Genomic DNA, 11874 nt, shown 5'->3' on the forward strand with positions numbered 1-11874 from the left:
ATGTACTCGGTCGAGGGACATGCACATTACTAATGCAAGTGCTTGTATCAGTAAACTATTGAATATTTACAGCATAATGAATGGCAATGGCTTGTTCAGATCAGAGGCATTAGTTAAGCTTTTCCTTGTTACTGTAGTTTGCTTGGCACTTGGCCAAAATTATCCTCTTTGCTGTTGCCAAAAAATTAAGTGACTAATTCAGTTATGTGTTAAAAAAATAAGTGACCTTCTGAGTCATATAGTCGAAGCATATATTTCAGTAAAGCTGTTGAAGTACATAAGTGGTCAGGGATGGCTACGTACAGTTTTGAGATCAAACTGTAAGGCAAAATCACTATGTAAAGTTTTCTGAATATCTACTAACTCCATTGTGTCCTCCTGGATGATGCATGTCTGACCAAAAATAAAGAAGCAACAGATATGCATGTATTGACACTGAACATCATCACAAGTTATAGAGAAACCAGAAATTTAATCATGCTTGCATAGTTTCTTGAAACGTCTCAAGTGGATAATTATTTTCTAGATTCTGTAGCCATTTGACAAGCATTAAACTTGTCATAAATCAAGATTTTTTTTTGACATAACACAAATTCTGATCCATTACATGAATTCAGTACACCAAAGTGTACATGATAACATAGATAAATTTATTCTTTGCTTGGACAACTTGTTGTATCAGGAAGCACTATTTGGCTGCATATCTTGCACAATCACACTCCCTTTCCCTTTTTTGCTTGGACAATTACGACTATCATGAAACACCATTTGCTTGCACGTCTTGCACAAGCGTGCGACCTTTACCTTCCCTTCTTTGTCCTTATTTTTCCGATCCCCCTCCTTAATCTCCTTTCCTTGCTTTATTCTTTTGCATCTTCCCACGGTACGAACATCCGTTGGCGGATGTATATGAACTTCGGTTGGAATATTGCAACCAATAAAAGCCTCATATTCCTCTTGCCTAGTGCTTTGGGTAGCTGCAGGGACCATTTGGTCCAAAGGCGCCTCAATGTTCAAAACACTTGATGTTAAGAAGTCCATGCCTTCATCTGAATGCTTCGCCTTTTGAATAAGTTCTTCCATCTTATTGCGTATAGTTGAAATCTTCTTTCTCGTGGCCGCATCCAGTGCATCCGTGGGTTTTTCTTCTAGTAGGTTTCCCTGTTCATCATAAACATTCTCCCTGCAAAATAAAAGAATGTTGTTAGTCATATGATTTCGGAATAACAATAAGAAATCAGTTCACATGTATTACTTTTTCTTACCTTTTGCACCTCTTCTGCCATCTTTTCATAATGTAGTGGCTGGGAAGCTCATTTTGGTTTTCAATCCTCAACACTTGGATAATATGGCGACATGGAAAACCGACTGACTCAAACAACTTGCACGAACGGTTTGCTGTCATGCTTGTAGTGTCATAGCAAACCTCCCTAACTTTACCAGACCGACCTCTCAGGGTCACATTTTTTACCCCCACACCTTGTGTAATACTCTGAACAAAACAATGGTCTCTAGCAGCAATAATCTGTAGCTGAAGTTTCTCGAACACGTCATATGTGAATACCTCACTACCTTGTTTCTCCATTGTCCATGGTGTAAATAGTTGAGGGGTGGTATGTATGCTTCTGTTGTCTGCCATTAATTCTTCCTCACGTTGGCATTCTAAAGCTGTGTCAAACCTCAACCAAAACTCAACAAAAGCGAGCCTTCGATGAATGAAGCGGTTAAAAAAAGAATTTGCACTTTCTGATCTTGAAGTGGTTCGAAGAATGCCTGCTAGAGATATATCCATAAAGTACGCTGGTATCCATGTGTCTCGAATGCTAAACCTCTTGGCCAACCACTCATTTTCCTCCAACCCAAAATCAGTAATGATGGAATTCCATTGTGACTCAAACTCAGTTGAAGTTTCCGAACCCCAAACACACGAGTTCAATCTTGTCCAAAAATCAGAATCTTCTCTAATCGAAGGTCCAACCTTTTCAGGAACCTTTTCCATTATATGCCACATGCACAACCTATGCACAGTTGTTGGAAGAACTTTATCAATACCATTCTTGATGCTAGTGGCTTCATCGGTTATGATGAGTCTAGGTGCTGCCCCTCCCATTGCTGTTAGGAAGGTCTGAAATAACCAAATGTATGACTCATCCTTCTCATTTGATAAGAATGCAGCACCAAAAAAGACACTTTGTAAGTGATGATTAACCCCTGTAAATGGTGCAAATATCATGTTATACTGATTAGTGGTGTATGTAGAATCGAAGGATATCACATCACCAAAGTGACTATAGTTCTTCCTGCTGGTGGCATCCGCCCAGAACACACGCACCAACTCCCCCTCATCATTCACCTCAAAATCATAGAAAAATGCTGAATTCACTTCCTGCTTTCTAGCTAATTGGGCCACAAACATTTGAGCATCTGCATCTCTGATTTTATACCTGAGTCCGCGGTAGTAATTCTGCAAGTCCCTCTTTGTGCACCCAGCATTCGGAATTCCACCCTCACTAACTTGCAGGAGCCTGTATGCCTGCGACGTTCCAATACTTGCCTTATGACATGTGTATAAAGTATTTTTTGCCCTCTCACTAACTCTACGATTTGATCTGATCAAATGACGCTTATTAGGCGATACAAGGCCATGAACATGGTGCTCAATCAGTGAGTCTATCTTGTAGGTGTTCTCCCCACAAAGTCTAACAAAGATATGGGCATCACAACCGCATCGCGTATCTGTCTGCTTACGCCTTTTCCTCAAGGGGTCATTAGTCTCTTTACTATCTTTTGCCTTGAATCCTTCCTTATTACACATGAAACGCTTAGTACGGACCACCTTATTATCAATCTTTTTTTGTTGTCCAATGCGAACACCAAAACCTGATTGATGCGCATATTCCTTGTAGAACTTCTCCACAGCCTCGAGTCCTTCAAATGTCATACCCACTTTAGGCTTCAGATGCTCATCACATTCAGGTATAAAAGACGAAGACTGCAATATCAAGAATAAACCAAAATAAGCATCTTCATGCATAGTTTCTGTTCTTAGTGCAAAGTGGACTTACGAAGAGAGGTATGTTTGTGTTCTTTTTGGGCGTACTAAATCCTCCCTGGCTCGTATGCATTTGAACATTATTCATAGAATCCATACTGCTGCACACAGGATTATAATATTAGCCTTCAAACTACACTTATGGATGTACACAAGGATCGAATTTGTTTTTACCTCAAACTTTTGGTGCCCTCGTGTCTCTGATTGCAAGTGGTATTACCTGCTAGTTGTTCATTTGTAGTCGCCACTGCATCAAAGCATCACCGGTTATAGTCTTATAAAGGAGATGGGTCTAGATCGGAGAAGTACATGCATGGATGGCTTGCCGGTGCTTGTCAGGTTCGTATCAACCGTGGAAGCAGTGGAGCATATACAGGATAGGGATGCTACCTGTATGGGCTTCCTGCCGGTGGACGTCGGGATCAACTCAACGGAAATCAGAGACGCCTGGCGTTTGACGGCGGCGGCGCACGAGGCACACGCGCGGTCAGGGTATCCTTGCAAAACTAAATTGCAGGTTTTAGTTGGAGGGTGGGCATATTAGTGTAAAATTACCACTAAGGCTGCTAATTCTCGGGATTAAGATCGTGGGGCTGAGAAAGACGGGATACACGGACACAGGAAATAGCCCGGATTCACGAGATATGTTGCCATTAAAAAATAATTAACTAAATAGCACTCTTCAAATAAAAATGACAGCAGTTCTCGTGAGCTCTAAAGTTTCTGTTTTTTACAGCAAGTTCAACAAGACTTTCCCCAAGTCTTCCCAACGGTTCTACTTGGCACAAACACTAATTAAATACAAAAAACACAACCAAAAAATAGGCTAAATAATTTATTTATTACTAAACAGGAGCAAAAAGCAAGGAATAAAAATAAAATTGGGTTGCCTCCCAACAAGCGCTATCGTTTAACGCCCCTAGCTAGGCATAAAAGCGAGGATAAAAATGACCCGTAAAATTAAGGATGGCTCCCACCACCCCGCCGCCCCCTTAACCCTAGCCACCCACCACCTCCGGCGATCTCCACATCTCACCGTGGGAATTGCCATCTGATCGACCCATCTTCTCCGGCGTCTCCCACCGTGCCTCCTGGTTATTTTCTTCCTCATTGCGGTCCATGATGCGCTCTCTATGGGGTTAGACTTTTCCCCGGGGATGAAGTTGTCTCACGAGATCCATCGCACCTTCCATAGATCGGTGCACCCCACGAAGGATACGGGCCACTTCACCATGGTGGTCTCGTTTGCAAGGCATTCCTTCCGTTTGGACGTGGACAATGTTGGTCTTGCACTTGAATCTGCTATTGGCGGCTATTGTTCTCTGCTTAAGGTATCTTATCTTAATATTGGAGTTTTTTCGTTCAATGTGTCATGCAAAGACGTAGGGTTCTTCATCTTTCATCAGAGAAGTTTTGTTTGTCCACAATTCAAATGCTTCTTTCATCTTTGGGGCCATGGTGGTCCTGATTGCGAAAAGGAGTTTAGGCTTTGGCATTCAGAATGCAACCAGGAGTGGACGTTAGTTAGTCCTTCAAAGAGGAGAGCACGCCTTGGTCTGGAGGCAATGCAAAATGCTCTGACTAAGTCTTCTCTACGTTCTCGTTCCTCTGGTTTGATCTCTCATAATCATGTCAAGTTTGCTACGTTCATGAAATACCCCGCCCGGAAGGGTTATAATTATGGGCCAATGGCTACGGAGGTGACCACCGTCCGGGAGGTAGGGTATGAAATCTCTGAATGGGAGGTCTCTCCATCTCAGGTGCCGGCATCTTCACCGGCGGAGACCCCTTTGATTCAATTTGGTTCGTTACCGCCTTCTCCGCAGGGTGTATCTCATGCATGCAACGCCTCCGGATTTTCTGGACGATTGTTGTTCCCTGCAACGGAAATTTTAGATTCATCTCCATCGGCTGTAGATGTGGCCTTAAGCACTGGCGCATGCTCCGGCCCACCTATGGTTTTGGGCCCTGACACAGCCTTGGGCTCTTACGCTCAGCCCATATGTCTCTCTGATGATAAGGGAGGCAGCCCACCTTCGCCGGTGATTCGGTTTCCCTCTCCAAAAGAAATAGTCAGTGATTTGCAAAGTTTTGACGAGATGATTGAGGATATTGCTTCTAGCTACTGGGATTGTCAGAATTGTTTGGGTATGCGCCACCTGTCGGAGACCTGCATTAATCCGGTGCGTTGTAGAAATTGTTTTTGCTCCGGTCACATTAAAAAAGATTGCACCGGCCAACCTCCTGACACATCCCTCTGGGTGCCTAAAGTCCCATCACCCGGTTTTGGAAGTCGAGCAAACAAGGAAAACTCTGCTTCTTTTGCCTCTTCGGTTTCCCAAGACTAAACAACTCCCGAGCAGAAAACCCCAGACCCTGCTTCCCCATTGCCGCCGTCCTCCCCTTTGCCACAGCCATTGCTAAACCCCAAGCTTCTTCACTCTCGGATCTCCACCCGCCGCCCCCAATGGCGGTCTATGAGATTGATCCGTTTCGGTTCATCCCCGCCGGCTTCGACATTGTGGATGGTGGCGCTGATCGTCTGTCGCGCACCTTCTACACTCCGGTGACCCCTCTGCCCCGGGCGCATGAGTAGTTTATGGTGGCCATCGTCGAGCCCGTTCCACCGCCTGAGCTCGTCGGTGTCCGTCGACAGCAAGTGCTTAACTTCCTGGTACAGACTATGCACATCCCCGTTCTATCTGCTCAAACATGGTTTCAAGGTGTTGGGTTATTTGAGATGTCAGACCCTGTCGTCCGTGGTTCTTTTACGATGCATCCACCGTTTCCTCTGGGTCTGGATGAGGAGGGCAATGAGTTCTTTGTTACATTCATACCGCATAATCAAGGGGAGGGTTTCAGAGCTCTGCATGGTCATCGACAAGGGTGGTTAATGTTTATTGTAATCCCTCTGGACTATCGCAACACACAGTGCATTGCAGATATGGTTAGTTCTTTTGGTCAATTCCATTATTGGAATAGTACGGACAGGCGCAAGGTCAGGTCTCTAGTTCGAGCATCTTTTCCTGACAATGCTCTGGTTCCGCGTTCAGTTGTGTTTCATGAGTTTGCTAATTGGGGAGGGACAATCGTCTCTTGGACAACGGGCTGTTATATTCTCGATGGAGACTTTGCAGAAGCTATGATACCTGCAGATGAGGATCCCATGCCCTTGGATGGCAATCCACATCCTATGCCAGGGGCAAATCCTCCACCACAGCCTTTCTGGGCAATGCCTCCTTACCCTGCCCTGGGATGGAATGTTGTGCCCCCTGGACACGATCAAGGGCACCATGAGGCTACTAATGCTTGGGCGCAGAACATGAACAATGATGCTGGTTGGGGGCCTTGGGAAGAACCTGCTCAGCATCCAGAACCTGCTCCTGTGCAAGACCCAATCGCACAGGATCAGAAATCCATGATTCTAAACCCCTCTTTGGACTCGGATGGTGACAATGACATGGCAAAGGTGCAGCAGCCTATGTTAAATCTTCACTCAGTTGGTCCCTTGGACCCGATTAACTTGGGGATTGTCCATGTCTTCTATGGACCCGTCCTTCCACCGGCTATGATATGGGAATGCTCCTTCATGTCTCTGCTGCCTGAGTTTGCAATCTGGAATGTTCCGTGTTCTCTGCCCCGAATTTGTTTGCCACCGATGCCTGTCAAGTTCGACTCTGACTTGGAGCAGCGATGGTTGTCTGCGGTTAATATCAACAAACGCTCTTCTGTGGTAATCCAGGAGCTCAATGATGATATGCTCTGTCTGGACTCACTGCCTACAGGACATACGCAAGATATGCCAGAGCAGAGTTCTGAACCGCAAATACAGAATGAGTTTCAGTTTACTTTTGTCATAGCATCACCTTTGGGGTAGAGACCGCGGCAGCCTCGTTTGAAGCGTACAGTCACAATGGTTGAGGAGAGCCCAGACTTTTTAGTTAGACGGATGACTCGCAGCTGCGCTAAGAGAACTGGCATGAAGCCAACATCTGCAATCTCCATCAAGCCAGCGCCTCTATGACGCCCCAAGGCCAAGAAGCTGAAGTTTGACTCTGCCCCGTGTCAGGACATCACTTTGCCGCCACCAACACCTATCTCTACCTTGCAGGCAATCGGTGAGGCCCTTGGCATCGCCCCGGAAGACTTGACGGTGGAAAAGCTTACGGCTTCTCCTAAACCTGATCCACAACCAAATAGTTCCAATGATGAGTGAACTTTCCTATGCAGCTCTGGGGCGTCTGATCTGTTGGGTCTTTTGTTGCTTTGCTTTATTTCTGCTCTGTAGGCCTGAACCTCTGAACTTTTATGATCCTGATGTCAGTAGCTTTGCTGAAACTTGTACTGTGTTGTTAAGTGGCCCAGTTGGTTACTTTTAGTTTATTTTGGTCGTCTATGGGGACTATAATGTTCCGTAATTGGTCGGTTCTGTGCTGGAATGTGCGTGGTTTGAATTCACCGGCTAGGCAGCATGATGTGCGAGCCAAAATTGAAGAGAGTCTCTGCTCCATTATTTGTTTGCAGGAGACTAAATGTGACACCTTTGATATCCGCATGATTAGGTCTTTCTGCCCTCGACGCTTTGATCAGTTTGCTTTTTCTCCCTCGGTGGGTGCTTTGGGTGGTATCCTGATCATTTGGAACTCCTAAGTTTTTGAAGGCCAGCTTCTTGAAATACAACGTTTCAGTGTGGTTGTTTCATTTAAGTCTGTTCATATCTCTAAAAAATGGACAATGGTTTCAGTATATGGGCCTTGCGAGGGGCAACCTCGAGATGATTTTGTCAGCTGGCTATATCACCTCTCTATCCCTTCTGATGAACACTGGTTGCTACTCGGTGATTTTAACTTTATTCGCTCTTTGGACAACAGAAACCAACCTGGAGGTGATATAAATGATATTTTTCTTTTTAATGAGGTAATAGGACATCTTGGTCTTTTGGAATTGCCAATTAAGGGGAGGAGTTTCACCTAGTCCAATATGCATCAAACACCCCTTCTTGAGCAGCTTGACTGGTTCTTTACCACCTCGGACTGGATTTCTCATTATCCTAACACAGTGGTCCTTCCGTTAGCCAAAACTGTGTCGGATCATGTGCCTTGTGTCGTGTCCATTGACACAAATATCCCTAAGTCCAAGGTTTTTAGATTCGAAAACTTTTGGGTGAACATGTCAGGCTTCATGGACTGCGTTCGTAATTCTTGGGAGGCTCCGGTTTTTGCTGATCTCTCTGCTTCGGCCGTGTTAACTAGGAAATTTAAACATCTGAGATCGGATTTGAGAGCTTGGAGTAATAAACTATCTTACCTCAAGAAGCTCACGATGGACTGCAACAAGGTTATCATCTTTTTTGATCAGTTGGAGGAGGTTAGACCTCTGGTTCGAACAGAGTTTAACTTCAGGAAAATAGTCAAGCTTCATTATGAGTGTTTGCTGAAGCTTCATTATACCTATTGGAAACAGAGGTGCACCATCAGATACATTAAGGTGGGTGAAGATAATTCGAAATTCTTCCATGCTATGGCATCGGAACGCATGCGAAGGAACTCAATGGCCAGCTTGAAAACTGCGGGAATGGTTGATCCGGTGTCGGACTGTAATGCCCCGACACCGATGTGCCAGGTGTCCTCCAGTTATTCGTTGTTGTTGTGTTGTCTTTGCTTGCGTGTCATGCATTGCATATCATATCATCATGTGCATTTCATTTGCATACATGTTCGTCTCATGCATCCGAGCATTTTCCCCGTTGTCCATTTTGCAATCCGGCGCTCCTATATCACCCGGTGTCCCTTTCTACCTCTTTTCGTGTGCAGGTGTTAAACGTTTCCGGATTGGAACGAGACATGCCATGCGGTCTTGGTTTACTACTGGTAGACCGCCTGTCAAGTTTCGTGTCATTTGGACTTCGTTTGATACTCCAACGGTTAAACGAGGGACCGAAAAGGCCTCGTGTGTGTTGCAGCCCAACACCCTTTCTTGCTGGCCCAAAACCCACCAAAACCTCCTCCTTCATCTCAGTCGTTCGATCACGATCACGTGGCCAAAAACCGCACCTCATTTGGACTCTCCTAGCTCCCTCTACCTATAAATATGTGGCTTCCCCAAAATTTTCGCGCAGTCTAACCCTAGTTTTCTTCATCCTCGCGCCGCCGGACACGTCCACGCTGAGCCGGACAATGTCCGCCGCCGCCGCCACCTCACTCCGCCCAATAGCGTTGCGACACGTCACCAAATCCCACCGTCTCAGCCACTCCAGGTGCGCCATGTCGCCGCGCACCGCGCCCACTTGGTCGGGGCCCGGCGGAGCCCAGATCCGGCCCTCCCCGGGCCCGAGTCGGGCCGCCGCTTCCCGCACGAGCCGCCGCCTGCGTCCGTCTTCTTTGCCACTTCCGGTCGCCGGACTCGCCCCGCCGGACATCCGCCGGCCGCCGCCATGCCCCTCGCCGCCGTTCCCCGCGGGTCCGTGCCGCTGCATCGATCCGGACCTCAGCGGATGCCTCTCGCGCTGGAGCGCCGCCACGGCGCCTCATCCTCCACTCCGGCCCCGATCCAGCCACCCCGGCCCCGTCTCCGGCCATTCTCCGCCCCTGCGCTGCCGTACCTGCTTCTGTCGTCGCCGGACTCCCGTCGCTCTCCGTCTCGCTCGTCCCTGCGCGCGGACGCGTGCTTGGGCCGCAGCCCACTACTGTTCCTCAAGCAAGGCCCAGTGCAGCTCCAAGCCGGCCCAGCTCCGTCCCCGCCAGCCCACTTCCTCCGGCTTGGTTTATTTTTTTCGCGAGGTTATAATTTCTCTAAGTCCTGAGATTTTCCTGATTCATATGCCTCTATTCATCATGCCATAACTCATCATCTGTGGCTCCGTTTTGAGCGTGTAGCATATCAAAATGTTCGACTCAAGGAGTACATCATTTCGTATCATTATATCATTTTCATTTAAGCTCATCTTGATGCCCGAAATGTTGTTGGAAGAGGGCTATGTGAGTTTTTTGTCAAATCTGTTTCAGCAAATGGCATTTTGTCATTTTTGCCATGATTATTGTGTGCATGCTATGACCCTGAGCTCTACATGTGTTTTGTTATATGCCATGCCATCTTTACAGTGGTGCTTGCCATGTATTTTTGTGATATTTGTGGTGACTAGCACAAGCTTGCAAAGTAGCATAATTTCACTAAGTCCTTGTCCTGATTTTGTCGGTATGCCATATGTTCATGTTGTTTCCTAGTGATCCGTGCCTCTTTTGAGGATGATCAGTAAGGATGATTTGTTAAAATTGTGATGCTCTATCCATCCATGTCTTTGTTTGCATTTATGGAGCACCCTATATTAAGTCAATCGAACTCTACTTTTGCTATAAAGTTAATCCTGGCAGATTGTTGACTTGATTAGCGATTTTGCCGAGGATGTTGCTATTGATCCGTGCATGCTATGTTGTTGTTCTTGCCATGTCTAGCTTCTATGCTATGTTTTATTGATGGGTGTATGCTTAGTTTTTCATGTCATGCTTTGTAGTGAGTGCATCGAGCTCGTAAACATGCCTACTCGTTAACTGATTTGCATGCTCCAGTTTTTCCACTAAGTCTGAATCTATTTATGTTTTTGCCATGTTCACATGCTTGCAATTGTATTTTCTGATCCCTTTTGGCTCAAGGTCACTAAGGGACTTTTGTTAAGTGCTTTAAGTAGCTTCATGCCATGCCTTGATTTGCCATGTTAAGTTCCTGTAGCATGTAGTTTTCATGCTTTAAAGTGTGCTTCTTGATGATAAATTCCAGACTTGTGTTAATTTCACTAAGTCTGAAACCTGTTATCATTTGCACTTTTGCCATGCTTGTTTGAACCTGTTATTGAGTGAATTAGCCGTAGCTCAGTGTTCATCTTTTGTCAAGCATCATGAGTGGATCCCTGCCATGTATTTTGTTTCCATGTTTGAGTGCTGTAGCATATTTATCTTGATGCATTTAGATGACTACTTGCTGATTATCGCAGACCGGTGCCATATTTGTTTTGCTTGCCATTTCCAAACCGTGCAACCGATCCCGGCGATCTTTATATCAATTTCAACTGAAATCATCCCCTCTTTCCATTGGCACTCTTGGATTTCCATGTTGAGGCCAGGTTCAATCATTCTTTTGCAAATCATGCATATGCATCGCATACCGCATCCCGCATATGTTGTGTGCTTCTTTCTGGTGTTGCTTCTTCGGGTTGGTTCCAATAACATCGCGTTTGTGAGGACTCGTTCGTCTACGTCCATTTGTCTTCTTCATGGACTCGTTCTTCTTCCTTGCGAGATTTCAGGCAAGATGACCATACCCTCGAAATCACTTCTATCTTTGCTTGCTAGATGCTCGCTCTTTTGCTATGCCTATGCTGCGATACCTACCACTTGCTTATCATGCCTCCCATATTGTTGAACCAAGCCTCTAACCCACCTTGTCCTAGCAAACCGATGTTTGGCTATGTTACCGCTTTGCTCAGCCCCTCTTATAGCGTTGTTAGTTGCAGGTGAAGATTGGAGCCTGTTCCATGTTTGGAACATGGATTTTTGTTGGGATATCACATATCTCTTATTTAATTAATGCATCTATATACTTGGTAAAGGGTGGAAGGCTTGGCCTTATGCCTGGTGTTTTGTTCCACTCTTGCCGCCCTAGTTTCCGTCATATCAGTGTTATGTTCCCGAATTTTGCGTTCCTCACGCGGTTGGGTTATAATGGGAACCCCTTAACAGTTCGCCTTGAATAAAACTCCTCCAGCAATGCCCAACATTGGTTTTACCATTCACCACCTAGCCTTTTTCCCTTGGGTTTCACGGACCCAA

The 11874-nt window shown here is 45.8% G+C and overlaps 2 protein-coding genes across 2 annotated transcripts; both read right to left on the bottom strand.

Moving 5' to 3' along the window:
* Positions 1 to 519: 519 nt before the first annotated feature.
* LOC123058374 (uncharacterized) lies at positions 520 to 1538 on the bottom strand. Its single transcript, XM_044481109.1, has 2 exons — positions 1266 to 1538; positions 520 to 1183 (listed from the first exon to the last, which is right to left on the bottom strand). Exons 1-2 carry the CDS (start codon positions 1403 to 1405, stop codon positions 679 to 681), a joined length of 645 nt encoding a protein of 214 aa, XP_044337044.1. The 5' UTR covers positions 1406 to 1538; the 3' UTR covers positions 520 to 678.
* Positions 1437 to 3149, bottom strand: LOC123056920 (protein FAR1-RELATED SEQUENCE 5-like). The gene is made up of 3 exons (XM_044480140.1): positions 3066 to 3149; positions 1573 to 2992; positions 1437 to 1492 (listed from the first exon to the last, which is right to left on the bottom strand). Exons 1-3 carry the CDS (start codon positions 3147 to 3149, stop codon positions 1437 to 1439), a joined length of 1560 nt encoding a protein of 519 aa, XP_044336075.1.
* Positions 3150 to 11874: the final 8725 nt, after the last annotated feature.

Source organism: Triticum aestivum, chromosome 3A, assembly GCF_018294505.1.
Source record: "Triticum aestivum cultivar Chinese Spring chromosome 3A, IWGSC CS RefSeq v2.1, whole genome shotgun sequence".
NCBI classification, from domain to species: domain Eukaryota; kingdom Viridiplantae; phylum Streptophyta; class Magnoliopsida; order Poales; family Poaceae; genus Triticum; species Triticum aestivum.

Bases quoted from the DNA above. Each gene is read 5' to 3' on its own strand.
- LOC123058374 (XM_044481109.1), bottom strand. From the start codon at position 1,405: ATGACAGCAAACCGTTCGTGCAAGTTGTTTGAGTCAGTCGGTTTTCCA. The intron at 1,184-1,265 runs GTAAGAAAAAGT...TTTATTTTGCAG, and splicing joins TGGCAGAAGAGGTGCAAAAG to GGAGAATGTTTATGATGAAC.
- LOC123056920 (XM_044480140.1), bottom strand. From the start codon at position 3,149: ATGGATTCTATGAATAATGTTCAAATGCATACGAGCCAGGGAGGATTT. The intron at 2,993-3,065 runs GTAAGTCCACTT...TTGATATTGCAG, and splicing joins ACACAAACATACCTCTCTTC to TCTTCGTCTTTTATACCTGA. The intron at 1,493-1,572 runs GTAGTGAGGTAT...TGTTTTGTTCAG, and splicing joins ATGGACAATGGAGAAACAAG to AGTATTACACAAGGTGTGGG.